This window comes from Caretta caretta, chromosome 16 (genome assembly GCF_965140235.1).
Source record: "Caretta caretta isolate rCarCar2 chromosome 16, rCarCar1.hap1, whole genome shotgun sequence".
In the NCBI taxonomy this organism is placed as follows: domain Eukaryota; kingdom Metazoa; phylum Chordata; order Testudines; family Cheloniidae; genus Caretta; species Caretta caretta.
This window is the reverse complement of record NC_134221.1, coordinates 4623060-4649643: the sequence shown is the minus strand read 5'-3', so window position 1 is coordinate 4649643 and position 26584 is coordinate 4623060. Positions and strand designations below refer to the sequence as shown.

General features: G+C 53.9%; 1 protein-coding gene across 1 annotated transcript in view; it reads left to right on the top strand.

Annotated features, from left to right (window-relative positions):
- LOC125623664 (uncharacterized) overlaps nt 1-26584 on the top strand; it is a 64672-nt gene that overhangs the window by 7714 nt on the left and 30374 nt on the right. Inside the window, exons 6-17 of the mRNA XM_075120587.1 lie at nt 4102-4509; nt 6592-6829; nt 7658-7875; nt 9768-9968; nt 11889-12004; nt 13031-13223; nt 14428-14582; nt 16476-16588; nt 17028-17152; nt 17480-17701; nt 18034-18171; nt 19064-19221. Of these exons, the coding sequence (XP_074976688.1) occupies nt 4102-4509; nt 6592-6829; nt 7658-7875; nt 9768-9968; nt 11889-12004; nt 13031-13223; nt 14428-14582; nt 16476-16588; nt 17028-17152; nt 17480-17701; nt 18034-18171; nt 19064-19221 (2285 nt within the window). The remainder of the gene's footprint in view (nt 1-4101; nt 4510-6591; nt 6830-7657; nt 7876-9767; nt 9969-11888; nt 12005-13030; nt 13224-14427; nt 14583-16475; nt 16589-17027; nt 17153-17479; nt 17702-18033; nt 18172-19063; nt 19222-26584) is intronic.

Sequence of the window (26584 nt, the reverse complement as noted above, 5' to 3'; positions counted from 1 at the left end):
GTAGCTGTGTCCAGGTTCCTTCCCCACTCTGAACTCTAGGGTACAGATGTGGGGACCTGCATGAAAGACCCCCTAAGCTTATTCTTACCAGCTTTGGTTAAAAACTTCCCCAAGGTACAAACTTTGCCTTGTCCTTGAACCGTATGCTGCCACCACCAAGCATTTAAACAAAGAACAGGGAAAGAGACCACTTGGAGACGTCTTCCCTCAAAATATCCCCCCAAGCCCTACACCCCCTTTCCTGGGGAAGGCTTGCTAAGAAACCTCACCAATTTGTACAGGTGAACACAGACCCAAACCCTTGGATCTTAAGAACAATGAAAAAGCAATCAGGTTCTTAAAAGAAGAAATTTAATTAAAGAAAAGGTAAAAGAATCCCCTCTGTAAAATCAGGATGGTAAATACCTTACAGGGTAATCAGATTCAAAACATAGAGAATCCCTCTAGGCAAAACCTTAAGTTACAAAAAGACACAAAAACAGGAATATACATTCCATCCTGCACAGCTTATTTTAGCAGCCATTAAACAGAAGGAAATCTAACGCATTTCTAGCTAGATTACTTGCAGGAGTTGTGAGGCTGCATTCCTGATCTGTTCCTGGCAAAAGCATCACACAGACAGACCAAACCCTTTGTTCCCCGCGCTCCAGATTTGAAAGAATCTTGTCCCCTCATTGACCATTTTGGGTTCGTTGCCAGCGGGGTTACCTTAGCTTCTTAATCCTTTACAGGTGAGAGGATTTTGCCTCTGGCCAGGAGGGATTTTATGGCACTGTATACAGAAAGGTGGTTACCCTTCCCTTTATATTTATGAGAAGCTGGCCCCAGGATGGGAGTAAGGATGAGCCGTGGGGGCAGAACAGAAGGATGGGGCAATGATATGGGTGCTAAGCTGGGACTCAGGTGACTCCAGGTCCAGTTCCCTGAGGTCTTGGGCAAGTTGATTAGGTGCCTAACTCCCATCCTATCTACATTGTTAGGTGCCTAAATATCTTGGGAGATCTGGGCCTCTGTTCCCTATCTATCCCATGGGGATAGCAGCACTGCCCCAGGGGTGTGTGAGGAGGGTGCTCAGACACTGCTGGCATGGGGGCCATGTAGCACCTTAGGCAGAGGGCGGGTTATTTTAGTACAACTGCATTTTCCAGCCTGATTTGCTTTTGCTTTTCTCTGAAGTTTTTAAGGGACTCAGTGAGAAAAGGCCCCTTTTGCTGAAGCACAGTGTTTAGCTGAAGTGGTCGGGAACAGGCAGTCCTGGGCCCCCGGTCTGTGCCAAGCGCGGGTGGCAGTCAGTGATGGCTGTGTGCATTGCGTGTGTATTCTAGATGCCTTTCCTGCCGATGGCTGGCATATGTGGATTGGGCTGCAGTTCAGCACAGTGTGGCAATGGAGCGACACCTCCGTCCCTGTCTACTACAAGTGGCATCATCGTAGGTGTTACCTCACTGGCTCTCCCGGGGTTCTCTCCTTAGCAAACCAGAAAATGTCTGTCAGCCATGCTAGCCCCCCCCCGCCAATGGACCCCAGTACTGAGATGTGCACACCCTGCTCTTCCACTCTTGCCCTGCTCCCAAAGCTCTGGAGATGCCCCTCAGCCAGGACCTGCAGCCCCCCTTGCTGCTCCAAGTCAGGACGCACCCTCCCCCACAGCTCAGTGACAAGTTTGGGATATGAACACTTCTCCATGAGAGGCTACAACAGGCTCCCCAAAACCTCCTTCGCCACGGCCCAGAGACTCACCCCTCAGTGCCCCCCCATCCCACAGCTCTTGCTATTGCTTAGGTGTCCTGGGGTTGCTGGGCAGTAGAAGAGACTCCACAGTCCATAGCAAGCATAGTTTCCTCTCTTCTCTTGAAGCAGCCGTGGCTAATCTGTCTGGCCAGTGTGCAGTGATGGATCTCTGCCCATCTGACCGTTCTCGACACGGAACATGGGAGACCAGAGGGTGTGACATTGAGCCCCCTACCAGAAGCACTGGCTTCTTCTGCAAATATAGCCACGGTGAGTGGGATGCAGACTCTCACAGCCAGGTGACCTGAGCACATAAGGGGGCTGTCTTGTGGAATATGGCCATTACCCTAGGGTAAGGGCTGCCCAGAGCCCCCCAGCTATGCCTCTTGCACCCTATGGCACACTTGGGCCTGTGATCAGTTTTCCAGTAAGTGCTAGCCTGTTGGGGCAACATGTCTGGGATGTGTGCAGATAAAACAGGAATTCCTGTCCCAAGAGGATGGATTTTTTTTCCTACACCAGTGAAAGCTGGGGGTGATCTGAGGACATAGGAACTCTGTGACAGAACAAGGAGTAATGGTCTCAAGTTGCAGTGGGGGAGGTTTAGGCTGGATATTAGGAAAACTTTTTCACTAGGAGGGTGGTGAAGCACTGGAATGCGTTACCTAGGGAGGTGGTGGAATCTCCTTCCTTTGAGGTTTTTAAGGTCAGGCTTGACAAAGCCCCGGCTGGGATGATTTAGTTGGGGATTGGTCCTGCTTTGAGCAGGGGGTTGGATCAGATGACCTCCTGAGTTCCCTTCCAACCCTGATATTCTATGATTCGATGATTCTACGCTGCTGAGAACTGGAGCTCTGCATGCAGCATGTTCACGTGCTGGGGGCCGAGACGTTCAGGGCACAGCTGGAGTAGGATACGTGTCCATGCTGTTTGCCAGTGAGCATGGCATTTTTATTGGGAAATTCATAGGAACATATGGACTGGATAGGACCTCCTGCCTGGATCATCGGGTCCAGTCACTGCTGTCATAGGCACCCCTATCATGTTTCCCCAGCCTTCTGGCAAAATGGGAGGGGATGGGAATGTTTGCCGTATGTGAACATGAATATTGTTGGGTTTGTTTGGTGAGGACTGGCTGGCCCATGGCCCCGACAGTGGGATACAGATGCTTTCACCTCCGGGCCATGGGTGCCAGCCTGGCCAGGTCAGTGGTGCAGTGAAGTGCAGTTCTCGTCTGCTGGGTTGTAGGGGGACTTTGTACAATAAGATGCTGGTATCAGTCCAAAGCCAAGGGAAGAGGTCCCCTGCCCCTCACTCAGAAGCACCATTCAGCCCCCTTGTTAGCAGCCTCTGCCGATAGGCCACTCACTGAGCTCCCCTTTCACCCTTGCAAGGGGTTTCTGGGGGAGGCCCATGGGCAGTGGAAAGCTTGCTGTGCTGCTGGCTGTGCTTTGGTTTCAATCTCCAGGCTGGCAGCACCTGGACAAGGCGCAGAAAGACTCATGGTCCGGACCCTGTGCTGTTCCCACCCTGGCACTGGCTGCTGATGAGAACATTGCTGTTAGCCCCCGTAGCGGGGTGGTCACCTGCTCCCGGCCCAAAGGGGTAAAAGCCAGCCCTGGGAGAGGGCTGGGGCTGGGAGCCTTAGGCTGGGCTGATTGGGAGGCAGGCTCAACTGTGGCCACGCCCCAAACAGACTCAGCTGACCCTATAAAGGGGCTGCTGGGCTGTAGCTCAGGAGACTCTCTCTAGCTTCTGAGAGGGAGGGACCTGGCTGCAGGGACCTAAACAGAGTACCTAGATTGGAGCAGGGCTGGGGGAGGTCCAGCCAGGAAAGCCCCAGGCTGCGGCCTAGTATTAGGCCCAACAGGTACTGGGGTGGCAGGGGACAGCCCAAGGTTAGACAGAGGCAGCAGGTCCAAACCCAACCTTGCCTGTGATGAGTGGCTTACGCTGCAGTCTGCCCCAGGGTGCGGGGGCTAGCTGGTGACTGGCAGTAGCCTATGACTGAGGCAAGGTAGGAATAGGGGGATGCGGGCTCTCTGGGGAGGGGAGACCCTGCAAGTGAGGGGTTACTGCTGGGGGCAGCACCCCGGCATACAAGGGGCACCGGGTCCGGGAGGGACATGGGGGCCCGGCATAGGTGGGCCCCCGACCTGCAGAGGGCGCTGCAAGGCTGGAAGTAGAAGCTGATTCCCAGGACACCAGCAAGAGGCACCGCAGCGGTGAGTGCCACATGCTTACAGCTCTGCACAGAGCCCAAGCTCCGTTCAGCTCCATTGGCACCCCAGCTTTCTGGAAAGGATGCTGCGTGGGGCAAGAGCCTCCGACTGCAGCGTGCAGCTAACCCAGTGTGTGCTTCGTTGCCAGGTTCTTGCGGGCTCCCTGCTCCTGTGGAGTTCCCCCTCCCCGGCGGGATGGGCCCGTATGCCACGGCTGATGTCGTTTTCTCCTTGCCCCGCTATTCTGTGTGCACTGTGATGCTGGTGGAGGCCTACACCAGGGCAGCGCTCTTCCAGCTGCGCCTAGAGTCCAATGCCACACAGGTGTATGGCAGTGTAGCTGCTGAATTCACCGGGGCTTTGGTGCAGAAGGAGTTAGTTCCAGTGCCCTTTTCCGCTGGGCTCAATACATGGGGCTTCATCACTTTCCCGGCTGGCATGATTGGTTTCTTCAACCACCAGGAGCATTTCCGAGTGTTCAGTGACCGGGCCATCTCCTTTGCTAACCTTGGCTCCCTGCTCATCTCCGGAGTGACCGTGGCTAATGCATCTCTAGGTAAACACACATCCTGGGAGCTGTGTTAGAAAGAGAAATCCGAGCTCATTGGTTCCAATCAGACCCAGGCCAGGAGTAATCTTGGGGGCTGTGTGAAGTGAATTGGTGATCTCAGCCCATTTCCTAGTGGCCAAGTGTCAACAGCACACACTCACCATTGCAGCTAGCACTGATCTGTTTAGTGCGGACTGGCTGGCCCATGGCACTGTGTAGGGTACAGAGACCTTCACCTCCGGGCCATGGGTGCCAGGCTGGCCAGGTCAGTGTTGCAATGCAATGCTCATCTGTTGGGTAGTCCAGAGAGCAGGCAGGGCCAACAGCAGACTGGTCCACAGAGCCCCTCTCTACCCTCCAGGGCAGGTTGGAGGCTCATTGCGGGGGTTTGGGATTAGTCTAGGGGAAGCTTGGTCTGCCATTGCCCATGCTGTGGTTGTGCCCGCTGAAGGTGGTCGGTCCCCAGGGCTTTCAGTCTGGCTTTTTCATCAGTACCAATATGCAGGTGTGTGCAGAGTGCCTGGGACATGGGCCTGGGAGACTCCTATTGACCCTCTGGCTGGTGGCTGCCAGGCATGCCCGCTGTCCCAAGGATAGTTCCAAGGCCCCTGCCTGGTGTGGTTTTACTCTGCGAAGGCTTAATGTTGAGGAGCCAGCTGATATACTAGGGGTCCCTGTGGGGATGTGCCACGTGCCCCACTGGGGGCAAGGGGAGCAGCAGGTGGCTTACAGAGAGGGCAGTGGAGCTGCATTCATTCTGCCTGAGGTGTGGGAGGCTGGCTTCTGCTGCAGGTCTCCTTGGAACAGGGATGGTAGAAACAGACCCTTGTTAGTCAGCAGGTCCCCAGGAGTGTCAAGGGGCAGAACTGTCCCCATTTGCGGGTCTGAGTCCCAGACCCCTCCCCGCTGGTGTCTCAGGGTCCGAACTCCCCCACCCCGGGGGCAGCTGGGTGAGCAGCCCCTCTGTCTGGCCAGGGTGGGCTAGCAGCTCGCTCCAATGGCAGCGGGCAATAGCTGTTCTGCTGTCGCTCTCCAAACACACCATGTCCCAGGGGCATCACCCTGCACGCGTGAGCTGCTCACTGGAGGGGGGAATGAGGTTTTAGATTTTTGTCCTGGCTCCTGGTATGCACAGAATGGTGAACTGAGTCCGAGTCCGTGCTGAGGAAGCAAGTCCTGCCCTCCATTGGAGCCATGCAGCCTCACTGGGGTTGCGCCGTGATAACTGATGACATCCATTTGGCCTGCCGATCCCTTACTGTTCTTGAAAGGTGAACTATTCCCCTGCCACTGCGGGGACCTCGTGCGCTGGTGCACCTCAGTTCCTCCTATTCTCTGCCTGTGGCACATCGTAGTGTAGTCTCCTCAGGGCTGTAATCCTTTGGTCTCAATTTGATTGTGGGTGCTGGGTGGTATTGGTGGCCTGTCATACACATGAGATCTAGGAGATCTAGTGATCTCTAATGACCTTAACACCTGTGATTCTGGCTACGTAGGCCGAGCCCATGTGATCTGGAGCCAGCGACAATAACCGAGGGAAGCATCTGCCCTAGCCAGTGTCCTTCTGAGGGTACCACTGATGAGTAGAGCACACTGAGCAAAATAGGCCACTCCCCTGTGCCCAGCAGTGGTGCACTGTGGGTGGTAGGGGTGGCAGCAGGGTGATGCTCAGGCCTTGGATGTGGTGTGCTTGGAGAGTGACAACTGGTGGCTGCAGGACGTCTAATGCCCACTGGTGTTGGGGTGGGCTGTTAATCCAGCCCTGGTCATGTGGAGTGGCACATAGCCTTCTGGGAAGAAGAAGCAGGGTGGTCCCAAAGAGGGAGCAGGGCCCTGGTTTGTTCAGATTCAAACCCCAGATCCTCATACTCCAGGCGTAGGGCAGGTTTGGGGCTCAGGCCTATCTCTGACTATTCCTGTGGGAGGGAAGAGAACCCTTAGAGCAGCAAAGCATTTAGGCCTGTGAGAGTCCAGGCAGCAGGGCAACAGGCTGCGCCTGGTGCTGGGCTCCCCGGGGGCCCCACTGGCTTTGTGCTGGCTTATGGGTCAGCACTGGTTTAATGGCTGCTCTCTTTGCATCCTCACTAGAGTATCGGGTTTCATCTGCCATGCGTTTCCCTAGCGGCAAGCCTGCTCTGAGAAGCGCCATACGGCTGGAGAATGCAGTCACCTGCTACCTGAGCAGCTTCACCCTGGGCCTGTGGATCCGAAGCACCTTTGCCTCCGCCAACAAGATGGGGCTCCTCAGTTACGTGGTGAGATCGAGGCCGGCCGAGCTCGCACTCTTCCTCTTGGCTCCAGCAGGTCTGGAGTTTTGGCTCAAAGGGTGAGTGAGGTCCCTCGGCACCAATGGGCGTCTCCCTGCTTGGCTGGGGCTAGGAAGAGTGAGTGTGTGTGTGTGTGTGCCCTCTGCGGGATGGGATGTGCGGGGCTGCTCAGGGTTTGCCAGGGTGATGGCCATTCCATGATCTTGTGTGGGATCAGTGTCAGGCTGACTGGCCTGTAACTACCCAGCTCGGCCTGTTTACCCTTTTAAAATATAGCCACAACACTCGCTCTCCATCTTCTGGAAGTTCCATGTTTTTCTAAGATTGATTAAACATTAACATCAAAGCCCCAGAGAGCTCCTAAGCCAACTCTCTTTTAAAACTCTTGGGTACAAGTTACCTGAGCTTGCTGATTTTAAAGTTTTTAATTGAAGCTGCTTAATGTCATCCTTAACTGCCATTGGAAAATAAACTATTTCATCATCATTATATGACATCGACACATCATCCAGAGGAGAGGTATTGATTGAACACTTTTGCCTTTCTGCATCATTATTGACTATGTTGCCATATCCATCTCATAACAGACCTGTGCTGTTGGTAGGTTTCCTGTTGCTCCTGATAGATTTAAAAATTCTTTCTCCTTGTCTTTAACTCTGTTGGCCATAGATTCACTGCTGAACTTTCCACATACATTTCTTCCTTCTGCAAATGTGGCCAAGGGCCAGCAGTGAAAGAGTTAATAGATGCTGCCATGCTTGGGAACCAGGCCTGAAGGGCAGCTTGGAAGGGGACAGGGGAAGCTGATTGACTGGGCTATGGGTCAGGGACATGCCCAATTTGGGAGTCTGCTCAGCCTTCATTCACCCCATTGCCCTCCTTTGCAGGGCTATGGTACTCAGCGGCACCACTGGTCTTCTCCTGGATGGGTCCTGGCACCATCTTGCCATTTCTATCTCCAGTGACCTGTCCGCCAGCCCCTACATGGTCTTCATTGACGGAGAGCCCTGGGAGCCTGACATTGCAGACAGTGCCTGGTTTCTGTGGAAGGGACTGGCAGTGGGAGGGGTGTGGAACGTTGGACAGCCAGAGATTGTGGATAAAGGTAAGCTTGTTGGCCTTCACCTGGATTCTGCCAAATATCTCTTGTGTACCAAAAAGAAATTGGTGACTGGGTGTGAGCCTCCATCCCAGGGCCCTTCAGCAGCAGAGAGCAGCATTCAGGCTACAATGCCTGGGGAGTGGCTGGCACCCACAACCTCCTGCGTTGAGTTGTGTGTGACTGAGCACACCTCAGCCACTGCAACACCTCCTCTCTGCCTGCACAAAAGCAGCTGAGTGCTAAGAGAAAACTTAGAGTGTTAGACACTGTATTGTCCTTTTGGAAATAGTCATTGCTAGTAACACAGTCACTATGACGTGACTGTGGCTCAGGGCCCCCTGAACTGCTATTGGAGTTCCTAGCTGCAGTGCAGCTTGGAGCCTCATTTGCAGTCCAGCTTCTCAATTTGCACCTGCAGTTTTGCACGTATGGTTTTGGGGTAGGGAGTTGGTTGCCTGCGATCTGCCAACCTGAGGTGAGCACTTGCATGCTGCCTGCGCACACGAGCAAGCTGAGCTGTGGCATCAGCTGGCACGAGTACGCCAGGCCACCTGCCCACTAGGGGGTTGTGCACAAATTTACAAGCACCGATTTAGTGGATGCTTTTGAAAATGTGGCTCTAAGTGTGTGTGTGGGGCTCTACAATATGGTTGTGTGTGTGTGTGGTTGTGGGTGTGGGTGTGTTTGTGATCATGCATATGATATAGCCTCTGGTGGTGGTTTTTGTGTGTGATGTGCTGTGGTGTATGTGTGTTTTGTGTATCTGATACAGCTTCTCTTTGTGACAGGATGTGTGTGATTGTGTATCTGTGATAAAGTCTGTGTATGTGTAGTTAGGTGTGTTGGTGTATGCTGTGTGTTGAGGTTTGTGCTGGTGTGTGTACGTATGAGACTACTGGTTTGCATATAGAATGACCAGATAGCAGATGTGAAAAATGGGGACGGGGGTTGGGGGTAATAGGTGCCTATATAAGAAAAAGCCCCAAATATCGGGACAGTCCCTATAAAATCGGGACATCTGGTCACCCTATTTGCGTATGATAAGGGGTGGGGGCTAGGGGGCTGCATGTATGTAATGGTGTGATTGTTTTGTAGTGTCAATATGTGTATTGAGGATACAACCCGTGTGTGCCGTGGTGCGCTGTGTGTGTGTGCTGCTGTGATCGTGTTGGAGGGATATAGCCCCTGTGTCTGACAGACACTGTTCTTCTCATTAACTCCTTTCACTGCCTCTCGCAGGCCTTGTTTGCACCACCAGGCTTTGTGTCTTTCCCTCCAGCTAATCCTGAATCAGCTGACAATAGATGAGGCAGGGATGCCACCAGCAATTTAGTCTGCATGTTGTCTAAACCTGCCCTCAGGAGGCATAGAAAACATGGGATATAACACAGTTGCAGACAGTTCATACTACAGTCCCTGGGTGGGGCTCCCCCAGTGGCTGGTCTATGCTAGTGCCCCCAACACCCCTGAGGGGCTCCACTGGTCGCCGGTCTACACTGGTGGGGCTGTACTGGTGGTAGTGATGGTGGGAAATGTCCCAAAAGCAGGCTAGTGTAGACACAGCCTGAGTGCGTGAGTTGCAAAGCTCAGTTTGGGAGCAGTGCTTGGGACCCTCTATTCTTCTCTTTACTTCCTCTCCCCTCAGCATGGTGAGAGTGACCTGCCCTCTAGCCTGGGGAAGGCTGATGTGTCTGTGGACTCATCAGTGCCACGCCAAGAATCCATCAGCGCCCACTTCCCAGGAGCTGGGCACAGTGCACCACAGCTGCCCAGATGCCTGTCGTCCCATGGGTGTGGTGAGGTGACAATGAGCCCTCTCCCCTTCCCAAGCCAGCCCCATGGTCGCAGCTGTGTGTTTGTGTGCCTGAGCTCCTTCTGTGGGTTTGGCATTGCAGGGGGCCTTACTCTGGGCAGCCCATATGTGGGGGAGCTGAGTGAGGTGAACCTGTGGGACAGAGCCCTCCCCAGGCTCTCCGTGAAACAGCTGGCAGCCTCCAGGGACAAATGGAAGTTTCCTGGGAACGTGATGAGCTGGAGCCAGTTGGCTGATGCAAGGTCTGGAGCCATGGAGATCACGACAGCAAGCCACAGTGCAGGTAAGGAGGGGCATGACTAATGTCTCAGGGCAAGACTCAGCGTTCCCTTATCTGCCTCCAGATTCTTCCTGCTGTATCCCAGAGGTGGGAAGCAGAGACTGCCCTTGGCACAAAGTGTACGTGGCCCTGTCCCTTGTGGCACCAGGCTGCATGGCAGATGCTGGAGTGAGCCCTGATGATTCTGGCTGTGCTGTCTGGCAGCATGGTCCCAGGGGCACTGTGCCTCTGTCTCCTGCTTAGCAGTGAAAGTTGCTGTTTGGGACCCTGGGGGTGGCATTGCAAGTCTGGGGCGATCCAGGGGGACTGTCCCCGCTCACTCAGTCCCAGGAGGTTGGTTGGGGTCAGTGTGTTGCTAGGAGTTGTTAGCAGAGATGGTCCCTGGGTATGGGACTGCAGGTGCTTGGCCAGCTCTGGTTCCAGGAACATCAAGTTACCCCACGCGAATTGTTGGTTGTTGTACGATGCTAACACCAAATGGCTCCAATGGCACCCAGGGCCCCACTGTGCCAGGGGCTGCCCCGACACGTGGGCAGAAAGCCTGTCCCAGTGAGCTCACGATGTAACAGACAGGCCAAGAGAGCGGAAAGGTGACTGTTATAGAGGGGCACTGAGTCACAGGGAGATGTAGTGACTTGCCCAGAACATTCCAGGGGCCTGGGCAGAGTCAGGAGTCAAGTCCAGGTCTCCTAAGTTCCAGTCCCATGCTGATCTTCATGAGAACCCATCATGCCCTCCCAGCTGAAAGGCCAGCCCAGTGAGCCATGGTACCCTGCCTGGAGAGACAGCACATCCCTGTCGCAGGGAGGGGCCATGCCAGGGTATAATCTTATCCCAGAGCGGGGCTAACTTGCTGCAAGTGGAAGGGGATGCTGGAGCACACTGTTGCACCCCCAGGGATGTCTTCACTGCAGAGTTAGCCCGGGTTATTGGCTGCCAGGCCTGGGCACCTGCGTTAGCCTAGCCCAGATGGAACAGCCTCACCCAAGTCAGTGAGTCCTCCCTGGTGCTGCCCCTGTGGATGGGACGTCTGGGGACATATCCCATGGTCCTGTGTGATTGAGTGAGCTGAGTGCTTCTATGATCCTTTCTCAGTGAGTTGTGGGGAAACTTGTCTGTCCTTCGTGGCACACAGGGGAATTGTGGGAAGGCAGTGGAGGCCTATCGGCATTCGGGTGATTTAGCCTGCGTTGTCACTGCAAAGTGAGAGTAAGTGGTATCCTGGCTTTAGCCCATGCCCCTGGCTGGGCCAGCTTGTTTTGACTGAAGGCACCACCACACTCAGGGATGAGGTTTTTGTATGTGGGGAGGGTGGAGCCTAGGCTAACTCTGCCATGCAGACAGACTTAGAGAGGGCAAAGCACCAGCCAGGTCTTCCCAGAGCAACCTGCATCCTCACTGGGAGTCAAAAGGCCACTTAGGTCACTCACACCCTAGTGACATGTTCCAGGGATTCCCCCAGAGTGAGGTCACTGGTTTGGCTAGATTGCCCTCCATGGCCTTTGGGTCACTCCCCTCCCACAAGACTAAAAATGATCTAAGTTTAGTAAAAATGTACAATAAAAAAATACAACTTCATTGTTACTAATAGCCCTTAAAGAAACATGATGTTCTTACAAACATGATATTAAAAACCTCACCTTCAATACTTTTCAATGTTTCCAGTTTGTTTTTCTGAAGACAGCAGCTTTCCCCTTCTCTGTCTATCCCCTGAGCACCACTCTTGTTTTTCCTTCCTTCCTTCCTAAACTGGCTAAACCTCAGTGCAAATGTGTGTACCCCCAGCCTGGACAGCGTGTACGTTGCTCCTGTCCCTACACCAGGTCCTCACCCCAGTCTACTCTGCTTCCCCAGCTGCTGGCTTTGTGTGGCTCGGATTGCTCTGGCTTGTGGGACACCCCTCAGTCCTGTGCTCTGATCCAGAGCATGCCCTGGTCTACGTGGAGCCTGCTGCGGAGCGCTGCCCCAGGAACTCCCTCTGGGGACTGCAGCTGGACGCCCGACTCCGCAGCCTCACGGTGCCTTCCTCGTGTCTGCTGGTAAATGGAGCTGACATCCCTCTGCACTGCGTGGAGTCCTTCATGTCCAAGTCACCAGCTCCAGTCCAGGCCCAGGCTGGGCATCTGGCTGGCTCTGTGGAGCTCCAGGCTGCGAATAGGGCTGATCTTGGTTCTGGTTCTGGTTAACGTAACTGAGCCCCTCTCTGCAATCTCGGGGAGGAGACCTGAATTTCCCTAGGCCATGGAGACAGCATTGCCTGCTCAGCTGTGGCAGGGCTGCCTTCCCGTTAGGGTGGAGGGCGGTGTGTGATGGCTGTTTGCATGCTGCTCCTGTTGATCCAACCCGATGTTCATGTTAGGGCCAGGTCCTCTCCAGACATGCCAAACCTGTGGGGGGGAAAAAACGCTGAAACTGTGAGTTGCTTGTTGGCTAGTTTTTTGGCTTGTAGCTTGTTGCTTGCTTGCTTTCTTCTTTTTATCGGCTCCTGGCAAACAGGGGCAAGGGGGAGAGAGTCAGGGGTGCACAGTGGGCCCACCACAGTCCCAGACTGCACGCTGTGGGGATCTAGTCACGTAGAGTATTGGGGTTCTTAGGGATTGGCTTGTTTTGGCCTTGTTTTGAAATGGGATTAGCTTGATTTTTTGGTTTATTGTGAAAGTCAGGGTGCCTATTTTCCATGCAAAAGTTGGCAACTGTGGTTGTCTCCCCGCTCCTGTAATGTCTCTGCTCCAGAGCGATGGCGCCTCCTGTTGGTTACACAAGTCCCTGTAGGAGTTAGACGTGTCCCATTGCCAGGGGATGCTGCACTTCGGCCCTGTTATGTGTAGACCCCAACCTTGTTAGGTGACAAGGGGGATCCCTGGTAGGTGTGCGATAGGCCACTCGCCCCCTCCGGGGCAGTTGGCAAACCCTGCTGCTTAGGGGCACACTTGGGAGCTAGAGTACAGTCTGGGGAGGGTGGGGCTCTAGGAATTGTGCTTTGCACTGAATTTCCTTCCCTGATGAGAGGCCCCTCTCCTAGCCTCATGGCTGCATGTGTGACTCATCCCATGCCTTCCCCACAGGTGGGGCTGGATGGAGTCTCGCTTGGGTGCAGCTCAGACTGCTCCTCTGATGGGAGGAGCTCCTTCCGCCTGCTGCCGGACCAGCGCCTCCAGAATCTGCACTCCGGCTTCTGCGTCTTTCAGAAACCCAGGAGCCCACGGCTCTTCCTGCAGAAGTGCTCCTCCCATGCCCTGCGCTTTGCACTAGATGAAGGTGATAGTGAAGATGTCCTTCGCACATGCTTCGTCTGGTTTCCCTCTCTAAATGGCTCGCTACCCTCTCTCCTTCCCTCTGCACGCTTGGGGAGGGGAGGTTCCTGTCCATATCTGCAGTGGCTAACTCGGCCAGAGCCCTGAATGTTCGTGCTGGGAGCAAGGCCAGGCCAGGAGGGGGGCTGCCACCCTGCGCTTCCCATATGGCTAAGCAGGAGCAGTCATGGCTGGATGGGGCACCCTTGTTTGGAACCCCTGCCCCACTTCAGAGGGCTCCCACCCACAGCTCAGGAGCCACCTCTGTGCTCAGGGCTCTGAACAGTGGCCTCAAAGGCACCGTGCCGCAGGCTCTGTGTCTGGCTGGGGTCAGTGGACGTGTCCCGAAGCGCACAGCCCATGGAGAAGGCCAGGGTGTGAATCGCTCCGGTGGTTCTCTGGAGGTGGGGGCAGCACCTCTCCCAGCTGGCTCCCCTCAGCCTCGGGGCAACTCTGACATGGGCCAGGAGTGCCCCCAGCATGTGCTGCCCCTTCCCTGCTGCAGCTGCTCAGCAGCTCCTCCGCTGGTCACCTGCTGCATTGCAGGGGGAGGAGGGTAGCTCTGGCTGCTCTTTCAGCTGCTTCCCTGCTGGGCTGTGGGAGAGCAGGGCAGGGCAGGGGCTTGACTGGCTCTGCCTGAGCCTAGGGCAGCCTCTGGCACTGGATGGCTCCCTGCCCGCCCCCCACAGCCCCTGAGAGAGGTGAGACCAGCCAGCTCCTGGAGCAGTGCGGCCAGACAGGCGATAAGGCACATCTCACTCTGCCTCTCATTGGGCGCTGGTAGGAGGAGGTGCTGAGAGTGATGCAGATCCACCCCCCTCCCCCAAGCATTGAGAGCTGAGCTTGCTGGGCGCTCGGGAAAGTGTCCCGTTTTCAGTTTGGGGAAACATGGTCGCCCTATGCAGAGAGAGATGTAGCTCTGTATGCAGGGATTTCTGCTCCTTTTATGCCACCGTGGCAGTGCGAAGGGAGCAGAACACAGCGGAGAAGCTGCCCCTGAGCTTTGATGGTGACCCGTGGCCTTTTGGAAATGCTGTGTTCCGCCCTTGGGCACCACTGCCTTAGCTGATCTTCTGCACAGCTGTGAGCTCCTCTCTGGGCAGTGGGGTGTTTACCAGAGGGTGGAGCGCTGTGATCCTGACACAGCTTTGGTTTGTCTTTCCTCTCAGACGTGCATTGCCCCCGAGCCCAGAGCTGGAGATCCAGGAAAGATAAATGCCTCCACATTGTAGCAGGTGCTCCCCTTGAATGGAATCAGGCCCTGAAGTACTGTCAGAGATTCCAAAACGGGAGCCTCCTCACGCTGAGCAGCCCGGAAGATCGGGTGAGCATCCTTTGCCCAGGGACTGGGCCCTGGGTTCTGGCTAGGCTAGAGGTAACTGACATGACTGTAAACATTAGACTGCCTAGTGCCAGGGGACCATCGAGGGCTGTGGTGTTAACCTGCTCGCTAACCTGTATTAACTAGCACCTGTTCAAATCCTAGTATAGACAAGGCAAGCTGGAATTTGAACATGTTAATTGGTCGAGGCAGATTAGCATTTACAGTCGTGTGTGTTAACTCAAGATACCTGGCAGTCAGTTAACTCGAGTTTAAAACATGGCCACAAACTGCAGCAGACAAATCCTCACTGAGCCCATGAGCAGTTGTCACAGTGTTGGATGGTCACAGGGCTAGATGACATTTGGCCCCCTCTGGACTCTCTGGGGGGTTGGTTGCTAGTTCCCTGTGTCATTAGCATTGCCTGTGGGATAGCCATGCGAATTTTGGCTTTACTTTCCCACTGCTCATTGCTCTTCCCCTCTGCTTCCCCAAGAGTTCAGACCTGAACATCCTTCTCTGTATGAAGAAACCAAGAATCTTGAAACTTAGATTCCTTAGAGTGGAGTCTCTCTCCAGTGCTAACCATTCCCTGGAGGCTGAGCAATGGCTGAAGGGTGTGATAAGGATGTGATAAGGTGCTGCTTAATTCTTTGCATCAGGATTTCTTCATAACATGAGTGTCTCTGCAGAAGGCCCTGCAGGTGTGTTGGTGCTTTTGGACAGGGCTGTGTCTTGGGCAGGGCTGTGTCATGGAGTCCCCGGGCGATGCTCTGGGACTGCTCCCTACGAAGCCAGGCAGGACTCTGGGGAAGTCTCCTTTCTGTGAGCAGACTGTCCTCAGGACACACAGCTCACACAACTTCCACCTTCCTGGGTCTGACCTCGGAGCATTCAGCATCCTCTGCCCCTCCGTGCACTTCCCCCAGCGAGTCCGCCCAGGCTGGGTCCTGGGGAAGCCAGAGGGTCCTGCACCCCAACTCCACAGTCAGACGTGACTCTCAGCCAGCCAGTAAAACAGAAGGTTTATTAGACGACAAGAACATGGTCTAAAACAGAGCTTGTAGGTGCAAAGAACAGGACCCCTCAGCTGGGTCCATTTTTGGGGGGGAGGGCAGTGAGCCAGACAACCACATCTGCAGTTCACTCCATGTCCCCAGCCAGCCCCAAAGTGACTCCACCTCTAGCCCCTCCTCCTCTGGGCTTTGTCCCTTTCCGGGCCAGGAGGGCACCTGATTCCTTTGTTCTCCAACCCTTTAGCTCTCACCTTGCAGGGGGGAAGGGCCAGGCCATCAGTTGCCAGGAAACAGGGTGTCGGCCATTCTCTATGTCCAGACCCCTGCACACACCTGCCCTCTAGGGCTCTGCAACGATCATACACCCTTATCCCACCACCTAGTTACTTAAGAACTGCATAGGGGAAACGGAGGCACCCCCACACTATTCAGAGGAAACATTAAGAACAGTCCTGCTTTGTCACAGGCTGGCCTTACCATGAGGTGAACTGAGGTGGCAGCATTTGGGCGGGGGGGAGGTGCCATCACTAGGACCCAGAGTTTCAAAGTTTTGGCCCAAGTGAGGGGGTATGGGGCGTGTCATTTGAGCTCCCCACCTCAGGTGCCAAAATGTTGTGGGCCGGCCCTGCTTTTGGGACATAGGTGTGATGTGCTCCCCATTGATGGAGGCGTTTCCCTCCCTCCCCAACACACAGACAGGGAGCTCAGAGGGTTCACATCTCATCCCTTTCTGCTGTCTTGAATGTTAGTGTTCAAGCAATTGCATTTGTAGCTAGAGGTGACTGTGCTAGGTGAGTAGATGCTGAGGTGTCTTTAGTCTTCAGCATCGGTGTCCCGCACTTCATCAAACACAGAACTAGCTGCCTTGTGCTAACCCTAGAGCTGGTTGCAAGAGGAGTTGCCTTGGAGCATCTGGACTGGTTTGCATGGTGTCCGCAGGGGTTCTCTGCACAAATGGGCCGATGGGACCTCCTTTAACAAGGATTTGCACAGGTAAGAAGCCCTGAGCCTCATGCAGTTTGCCCCCTGGCGATGGGCAGCCAGCTGTCCCTGAGCTCAGGAACAATGGTGCCACCATGGCACCACCATCTATGTGCATGGGAGCACACATGCAACGGCTGGAGATTGCGCTTGACCTTTGCAGAAGTGTAAGGGATGACGGGAACTTCCATTGCCTTGCCCAGAAGCCTGGCACAGGGCTCCGCTGTGGTGCACGTCCAGCTAGAGGCCATTCCAAGTTCTTAGCCGTAAGCCCTTGTGAGCCACCCAGTCGCAGTGCCAGGTCTGTCTTACTGGTGAATTTGGTGTTTATGTGGCTAAACTGAGCCCCGTGCCCTGGAAGTGACCCCTCTAGTGCATGCTGGGATGTGGCACTTCACCCCCCCACCATGCTGCTCCTCACTGATGCTTCTCCACCACTCTCTGGTTCCAGTTGGATTCTTCCTGCAGAGGTTCCTAGTGAAATGGTCTGTGTCTTGCTGCTGCAGTCTGGCTTCCTGAAGGAGGAGGCATGCCAGAGACCTCACCACTGGGTGTGTCAGACCCCGCAGAGCAACAGTAAGAATCTGCAGAGCCATCTGCTAGGCTTCTGGAAAGGAGCCTGGATGTCCAGTCTGGGGTGGGGGTTTTTCTTGCTGGAGGACCCCAGGGCTGTGTGTGCCTTGTTCGTTCTCCCACTGCTCCGCGTGGTGCAGAGCAACGAGTGCTGTTGTGTGCAGGGGCAGCGCAGGTTGGACAGGCCGGGAGGCTGTGGGGGCTGGGGACGGGCATGTTACCATCCTGGGTGCATGGACAGCAGCTTTGCTTCTGGGAGGATCTGCCCAAGGGAGCATGTGTGAGGCTGATCCTGGAATAACCACCCACTGGGCTCCTCTGCCTCTGCAGGGTTCTACGTGGAGGTCTCTGGGAAATCCTTTTATGGAAGCTTGTCTGTAGAGGGGAGCTTCTCCTCCCTGCCAGACGCCAAAGCACAATGCACCTCACTGGGCAGGGGCTGCAGCGCGGTGGTCAGCAAGGCTGGCTCGTACTACCTCTATCATGGGACACGCTTGGTGAACCTGGAGGATCCAGCCATGGACCCAGCAGCTGCTGTGCATATCAAAGCAGGTACCTGGGGAACCATTCACTTGCCCCTTTCCCTGCAGGCTGCAGCGGTTCCTTCTTGCCTCTGAAAGCAGGGCCAGGAGGTTTTGCCCCACAGCTGTCAGGGAGCCTGGGTGCTGTAGCTGCAGCATGTGCCTTTGCCGTGCAGGGGATCCAAGTCCGCAGGCAGTCTCTGCTCCCCGAGTCTGGGATTCCCCCTTGCCTGGGATCACCTCCCTTCTGTGGTGCTGCATGGAGCTCCAGAGAGTGGTGGGCCAGGATTTTGGAGCTGGAGGGACCCAGGGGATTCCTCAGAGGGAAGGGGTTGGATCACGTGTGTCTATTTCCTAATGCAGGGTGTGTTCCGGGCTATATGGGGCAGGACTGTCAGTCCGAGTGTCCTGTGTGTGACGCTGGAGTGAGCTGCAGCCCCCTCACAGGCACCTGTGACGGCCTGTTGTACTCCAGACAGCACGATGGCGCACAGGCAGCAGGTCAGCAGCATGGGGGAGAGGGAGATGGGTAGCGACTCCGGGCATTGCCAGGCTGGCTGTGCTTAGCTCTGACAGCCCAGCAGGGGAGTACGGCAGCCTTGGCTGTGCGGGGAGGGCAAAGAGGCGAAGGCCAGGTCATCTCACAGCAGCTCTGCTGCTGACATGAAAACAGCAGCAAGTACTGGCAGATTCCTGTGAGCTCCCACCCCAAGCCAGGGCCTGCGTGGGACTGTGCTGTGGACCGAGGGGCTGCTCTACACCCAAGTTGTGCTGGGGTAACGGAAGGTGTGCGACTGCTCTGCGTAGATGAACGGTGGAGATTGACTTTGACCCAGATGAAGTTAGCTGAGCTTGTAGTATGTTGACTAGAGTCTGCTGGTGCCCTGGCCTCAGCCCCTGGCCTGTGTGACCAGCCAGTTCACTGCGAAGCTGACTATGCCTCCCCTCTTTTAGGGGCTCTTCTCCCCCAGTGTATCCTCTACGCTGCCTGGGATGAGAATATCCCAGTCTCCCTTCTCCTGGGCTACCCCGATCCTGTCAAACTGTTCATCCACTGGGACCATGCAATGCACCTGTGGAGGGGCAGGGCCTCCCTAGTCCAGTAATGCTTTATTCATCACACTAATACCTGTTTTCTCCTGAAATGCCCCAGCCCCCTCAGGGCCGCCAGTAGCTCTGTCCCAGGACATGGAATGCCCAATGTGTCCTCTGAGTGTCACGTTGGCAGGATGAGCCTGGGACAGGGACAGCATGGTGCTAGGGCGTCACTGGTAAATGTGGTCACTGCATTGTTCCTTACAGTGATGCCCTAGCGCCGTTCTGTCCTGTCATCTGCACAGCTTTACTGCACCTCTGACTGTGATGGTGACTAGGCACTCCCGTTCTTTGGCAGCATACATCTCTCTGAAATGTCCTCCCTTCTCCGACTGGGTGTTCAAGGATGGATCCTGTGTGTTGTTGGAACACAAGGGCAGTCAGCATGAAGCGGAGCCCATTTGCAGAAGGTATCTGGCTGCTGAAGTCCTGGAAATCAAGCCTGCCCCAGACCTGGTGAGGAGATGCTTACTAAACCTTGGATCTGAAGTGGATGGTGGTTGGAGATGTATGTCTGATGTTGTCCCACATCACAGGACAGAGCGGTCCTGTTGTGCTTGGGTTTGCTGCTAGGGATCTGGTCTCCTGTCTGAGTTTGTCTGGAGTCCATATGGACATTTCCTGGGTTGCAGAGAATGCTAGGAAGCATCTGGTGTACATTACATGGAGTCATGTGCAGTGATGAATGCATGGCCCTGGTTGTCATATCCCCGGGAGCAGGATTTTGGGCTCCTTTCCCTGGAGGATGTGAGTTTGGAGTGCATCTGTGAGGCCCTGGGAAGCGATCCTGAGATTGAACGTGCTTTATAAGGTTTGAGCATATTTCAGGGGCACAGATCATCCCTGGAGCAGCAGTGCCTCTCTCCCTGCACCCAGCCAGCCCTTCCATCTGTCCTGCTGACCTAGCCTTGCACGACTCGCTTCCCAGGCACCCTGTGAAGCCGTGTCAGTCAATGGAGAGTCTAGCCCTGGTATAGGCCGGTATTGCACTTACCCATGGTTTGGGCCCCGCATTCTCTGCCCCCCCCCCAACCCAGCTGGGTTCAGACAAGAAACCAAAGGGCAACATGAAAACAAAAAGACCAAGGACAGCATAGGCCTATTACTCAATGAAGAGGGAAAGACAATAACAGAACACAGCAATGGCTGAAGCGTTAAATGCCTCTCTGCTTCAGTTTTCACCAAAAAGGTTAACAGTGGTAAATGGGGTAGGATCTCGGAGGCTAAAACAGGGAAAGAACAGGTTAAGAAGTTAGAAAAGTTAGATGTCTTCAAGTAGGAAATGCGTCCTATAATACCTAGGAAACTGGCTGAAGACATCTTTGAGACACAGTCGATTATCTTTGAGAACTCATGGAGGATGGGGAAGAACCTAGAAGTCTGAGAAAGGGCAAATACAGTCCCTACCTATAAAAAGGGGAATAAAGACCACCCAGGGAATTATAGACCAGTCAGCTTAAGTGTGGTAACCAGGAAGACAGTGGAGCAAATAATCAAACAATCAATTTGCAGGCACCTAGAAGATAAGGTGATAAGAGTCCACGTGGACTTGTCAAGAACAAATCCTCTCAAACCTTCTTTGACATGGTAACAAGCCTTGTGGATGGGGGGAAGCCCCTCAATTTTAGTAAGGCTTTTGATACCATGTCACATAATCTTCTCATAAACTAGGAAAATGCAGCCTAGATGAACCTGTTATATGGTAGATGCACAACTGATTGGAAAAGCATACTCAGAATAGTAATCAATGGTTCGAGCTGGAAGGGCAGAGTGAGTGGGGTCCAGCAGGGATATAGGGTTTCTAATTGTGGGTAACTGGACCCCTGAGGCCCCACCCTTTCTCCACCTCTTCCCCGCCCCACCCCCCTGACCCCACTTCATTGCTCGCTTCTCCCCCCCCCATTGCTTGCTGTATTGTCTCCACCTCCTCCCCCACCCCAGTTGGGCTCCCTCTGCTCCAGGGCTAGGATGGGAGCTGCTTCAGCCTGACAAGGAGCCTGCCTGCAGGTAGGGGTTGGCATGGGTTAATGACCAGGCACCTCCCCACTCCCCATGGTAACGAGGCTTTTGATTTGGGTGCCATTTAGGCTTGCCAGATCCCTGAAAACCAGGCACCTGGCAACCTTAACTGGCACCTGGACACAGAAGCCAAAAACCAAACTGTTTGCCTAAAACCTGGACAGGTGACCTCCCTACAGCAGGGATCTGTCCTGGGTCTGGTTCTAGTCAATATATTCATCAGTGATTTGAATAATGACCGGGAGAGTATGCTTATAAAGTTTGTGGACGATACCAAGATGGGAGGGGTTGCAAGTGCTTTGAAGGGCAAGACTAGAATTCAAAATCTTTACAAACTGGAGAAATGGTCTGAAATAAATAGGATGAAATTCAATAAGGACAAATGCAAAGTACTCCACTTAGGAAGGAACAAGCAGTTGCACAAATGGGAAATGACTGCCTAGGAAGGAGCACTGTGAAAAGGGATCTGGGGGTCATAGTGGATCATCAGTCTGAGATGTATTAGCAGGAGTGTTGTAAGCAAGACACAAGAAGTAATTCTTCCACTCTGCCCAGCACTGATGAGGTCTCTACTGAAGTACTGTGTTCAGTTCTGTGCACCACACTTAGAGAAAGATGTGGACAAATTAGAGAAAGTCCAGAGGAGAGCAACAAAAATGATTAAAGGTCTAGAAAACCTGATCTGCAAGGAAAGACTGGGGGGAAAAAAATTGGGTTTGTTTAGTGTGGAGAAGAGAAGTTGGAGAGGGGACACAATAAGCCTTTACATAAAAGGTTCTTATAAAGAGGAGGGTGAAAGAAATTGTTCTGCTTCTTCTCCTGTCCTCAGTGGATAAGGAATGGGCCTAAACTGCAGGAAGGGCAGTTTAGGTTGGTGTGATAGACCCAGGCCAGCTGGGTACAGCAGAGTAGCCATATTGGGATCCAGGAAGTGGGTGGGCAAAAGGATCCCACTGCTAAAGGATCCCCCCCTCTTCTCCCCCCCCCCCCCAGCCTAAGGGGGAGGTCCACAGGACCTGGAAAACCAAATAATTACAGGGGACAACTAATGAACAACAGGGACAGGAGTGCGGTCAAAGGGTCAAACATGTCACAGACAGGGAGTGCATAGATAAGGAGGTGAGGGGAAAAGTGCAACCAAAATCTTAACAAAATATTTGTGAGGAGCCGGAATAGGGGCTCCAGCCTGGCGCACTCCAGGTAGACGAGCGCCAGGGTTTCCCTCACGCCGCAAAAGGGGCAGGTGTCCGGGATTAGGGTGAACCGTGCCAAGTACACAAAGCCTTGGAAATAAGCAGGGAGAACTGGAGGTCCTGGTGATGTCAAGGAATTATGACGGGATTGGAATAACAGAGACTTGGTGGGATAACTCGCATGACTGGAGTACTGTCATGGATGGTTATAAACTGTTCAGGAAGGACAGGCAGGGCAGAAAAGGTGGGGGAGTAGCACTGTATGTAAGGGAGCAGTATGACTGCTCAGAGCTCCGGTACGAAACTGCAGAAAAACCTGAGTGTCTCTGGATTAAGTTTAGAAGTGTGAGCAACAAGAGTGATGGAGTGGTGGGAGTCTGCTATAGACCACCGGACCAGGGGGATGAGGTGGATGAGGCTTTCTTCCGGCAACTCGCGGAAGCTACTAGATCGCACGCCCTGGTTCTCATGGGTGACTTTAATTTTCCTGATATCTGCTGGGAGAGCAATACAGCGGTGCATAGACAATCCAGGAAGTTTTTGGAAAGCGTAGGGGACAATTTCCTGGTGCAAGTGCTAGAGGAGCCAACTAGGCGGGGAGCTTTTCTTGACCTGCTGTTCACAAACCGGGAAGAATTAGCAGAGGAAGCAAAAGTGGATGGGAATCTGGGAGGCAGTGACCATGAGTTGGTTGAGTTCAGGATCCTGACACAGGGAAGAAAGGTAAGCAGCAGGATACGGACCCTGGACTTCAGGAAAGCAGACTTCGACTCCCTCAGGGAGCGGATGGGTAGGATCCCCTGGGGGGCTAACATGAAGGGGAAAGGAGTCCAGGAGAGCTGGCTGTATTTCAAGGAATCTCTGACGTTACAGGGACAAACCATCCCGATGTGTAGAAAGAATAGTAAATATGGCAGGCGACTAGCTTGGCTTAACGGTGAAATCCTAGCGGATCTTAAACATAAAAAAGAAGCATACAAGAAGTGGAAGGTTGGACATATGACCAGGGGAGAGTATAAAAATATTGCTCGGGCATGTAGGAATGAAATCAGGAGGGCCAAATCGCACCTGGAGCTGCAGCTAGCGAGAGATAGGTTTCTTCAGGTATGTTGGCAACAAGAAGAAAGTCAAGGAAAGTGTGGGCCCCTTACTGAATGAGGGAGGCAACCTAGTGACAGAGGATGTGGAAAAAGCTAATGTACTCAATGCTTTTTTTGCCTCCGTCTTCACTAACAAGGTCAGCTCCCAGACTGCTGCACTGAGCATCACAACATGGGGAATAGATGGCCAGCCCTCTGTGGAGAAAGAGGTGGTTAGGGACTATTTAGAAAAGCTGGACGTGCACAAGTCCATGGGGGCCAGACGAGTTGCATCCGAGAGTGCTAAAGGAACTGGCGGCTGTGATTGCAGAGCCATTGGCCATTATCTTTGAAAACTCGTGGCGAATGGGGGAAGTCCCGGATGACTGGAAAAAGGCTAAAATAGTGCCAATCTTTAAAAAAGGGAAGAAGGAGGATCCTGGGAACTACAGGCCAGTCAGCCTCACTTCAGTCCCCGGAAAAATCATGGAGCAGGTCCTCAAAGAATCAATCCTGAAGCACTTAGAGGAGAGGAAAGTGATCAGGAACAGTCAGCAGGGATTCACCAAGGGAAGGTCATGCCTGACTAATCTAATCGCCTTCTATGATGAGATTACTGGTTCTGTGGATGAAGGGAAAGCAGTGGATGTATTGTTTCTTGACTTTAGCAAAGCTTTTGACACGGTCTCCCACAGTATTCTTGTCAGCAAGTTAAAGAAGTATGGGCTGGATGAATGCACTATAAGGTGGGTAGAAAGCTGGCTAGATTGTCGGGCTCAACGGGTAGTGATCAATGGCTCCATGTCTAGTTGGCAGCTGGTGTCAAGTGGAGTGCCCCAGGGGTTGGTCCTGGGGCTGGTTTTGTTCAATATCTTCATAAATGATCTGGAGGATGGTGTGGATTGCACTCTCAGCAAATTTGCGGATGATACTAAACTGGGAGGAGTGGTAGATACGTTGGAGGGCAGGGATAGGATACAGATGGCCCTAGACAAATTGGAGGATTGGGCCAAAAGAAATCTGATGAGGTTCAATAAGGATAAGTGCAGGGTCCTGCACTTAGGATGGAAGAACCCAATGCACAGCTACAGACTAGGGACCGAATGGCTAGGCAGCAGTTCTGCGGAAAAGGACCTAGGGGTGACAGTGGACGAGAAGCTGGATATGAGTCAGCAGTGTGCCCTTGTTGCCAAGAAGGCCAATGGCATTTTGGGATGTATAAGTAGGGGCATAGCGAGCAGATCGAGGGACGTGATCGTCCCCCTCTATTCGACATTGGTGAGGCCTCATCTGGAGTACTGTGTCCAGTTTTGGGCCCCACACTACAAGAAGGATGTGGAGAAATTGGAAAGAGTCCAGCGAAGGGCAACAAAAATGATTAGGGGTCTAGAACACATGACTTATGAGGAGAGGCTGAGGGAGCTGGGATTGTTTAGCCTGCAGAAGAGAAGAATGAGGGGGGATTTGATAGCTGCTTTCAACTACCTGAGAGGTGGTTCCAGAGAGGATGGTTCTAGACTATTCTCAGTGGTAGAAGAGGACAGGACAAGGAGTAATGGTCTCAAGTTGCAGTGGGGGAGGTTTAGGTTGGATATTAAGAAAAACTTTTTCACTAGGAGGGTGGTGAAACACTGGAATGCGTTACCTAGGGAGGTGGTGGAATCTCCTTCCTTAGAAGTTTTTAAGGTCAGGCTTGACAAAGCCCTGGCTGGGATGATTTAATTGGGGATTGGTCCTGCTTTTGAGCAGGGGGTTGGACTAGATGACCTCCTGAGGTCCCTTCCAACCCTGATATTCTATGAAGGGAACCTGACGGGGACACCGAGCAGAGAACCCCGGACGGCGCCCACTGCTCCTCAAAGGCGTCAAGGGAGTCAGTGGACACCGCCCAAAGGAACTCTGCCCAGAGGCGTGAACGGACAGAGTATCGGAAATAGGCCCCACAGTCACAGGAGACTCCATTGGCCAACCTCCTCACCCTGGTTTTATAGATGGCCACTTTAGCCAGGGCCAGGAGGAGGTTGACCAGGAGGTCCCGCGACTTAGCGGGGTCACAGACGGGGAGTGCATAGATAAGGAGGTGAGGGGAAAAGTGCAACCAAAATCTTAACAAAATATTCGTGAGGAGCCGGAATAGGGGCTCCAGCCTGGCGCACTCCAGGTAGACGAGCGCCAGGGTTTCCCTCACGCTGCAAAAGGGGCAGGTGTCCGGGATTAGGGTGAACTGCGCCAAGTACACGCCCGTGCTCACGGCCACGTGAAGGAGCCGCCAACTAATATCGCCGGTGGGCCTTGGGAGCAAGGTGGAATATAGGCCGGCCCACTGGGGCTCCTCACCCTCTAGAGGTGGCAGGAGGTCCCGCCACTTTGTGTCAGGGCGGGACGCGAGGGTGAAGACATGAAGGGTGTGGAGCACGAGCGTGTAGAGATGTTTCCTTGGCGTGGTCTGGAACCGGACTGGCTGCAGCTCGCGTAGCCGGCTCACGGTGAAGGGGCCGGGGGTGTCGGTCGGGTCGATGGGGCAGGGGCCCGATGAAAAGGTCCGGTACAGCAGAGTAGCCTTATTGGGATCCAGGAAGTGGGTGGGTGAAGCCCGCCCACTGCTAAAGGACCCCCCCCCCCCCAGCCTGAGGGGGGGTCCACAGGACCTGGGAAATGAAATAATTTACGGGGGACAACTAATGAACAACAAGGACAGGAGTGCGGTCAAAGGGTCAAATGAAGGGAACCTGACGGGGACACCGAGCAGGGGAAACCGAGCAGAGAACCCCGGACGGCGCCCACCGCTCCTCAAAGGCGTCAAGGGAGTCAGTGGACGCCGCCCAAAGGAACTCTGCCCGGAGGCGTGAACGGACAGAGTATCGGAAATAGGCCCCACAGTCACAGGAGACTCCATTGGCCAACCTCCTCACCCTGGTTTTATAGATGGCCACTTTATCCAGGTACAGCAGAGTAGCTGAAGCCAGATATACTGGCCACTGGATTAACAGTTTTCTGTTCCCTGACTGACCAGAGCAGGGGCTGCTCCAGGCTAATGAGAACATCTGACTCCAATTAACCTGCAGAGTCAGGTGAGGCCATTAAGCTAATGTGACCACCTGACTCTAATTAAGGCCCCTCTGATAATATAAAAGGGCTCACTCCAGTCAGGCAGAAGAGAGCCAGGGAGCAGAAGTGTGGCTGAAGGGCGCAATGAAGACACCCTCAAGTCATTGGTAAGGAAGAACCAGGAGAGCTGTGGGGAAGTGGCCCAGGGAAATGTAGCAACTCTGGCCGTGGAAGGTTGGCTGCCAACAGCTGCTACCATTAGGGTCCCTGGGCTGGAACTTGGAGTAGAGGGCAGGCCCAGGTTCCCCCACAACCCAACACTACAGAAACACCTCCTGGGAGGGGAAGACAGGCCCCTGTCAGGGCAGGAGGCTAAACTGTTTTGGTATGAGGCCGTAGGAGAAACAGAGACTGGGAATTCTCTCACCAACCTCCTTGCTGGCTTATGATGAAAAGGGCTCAGTAGACTGTATCCCTGGC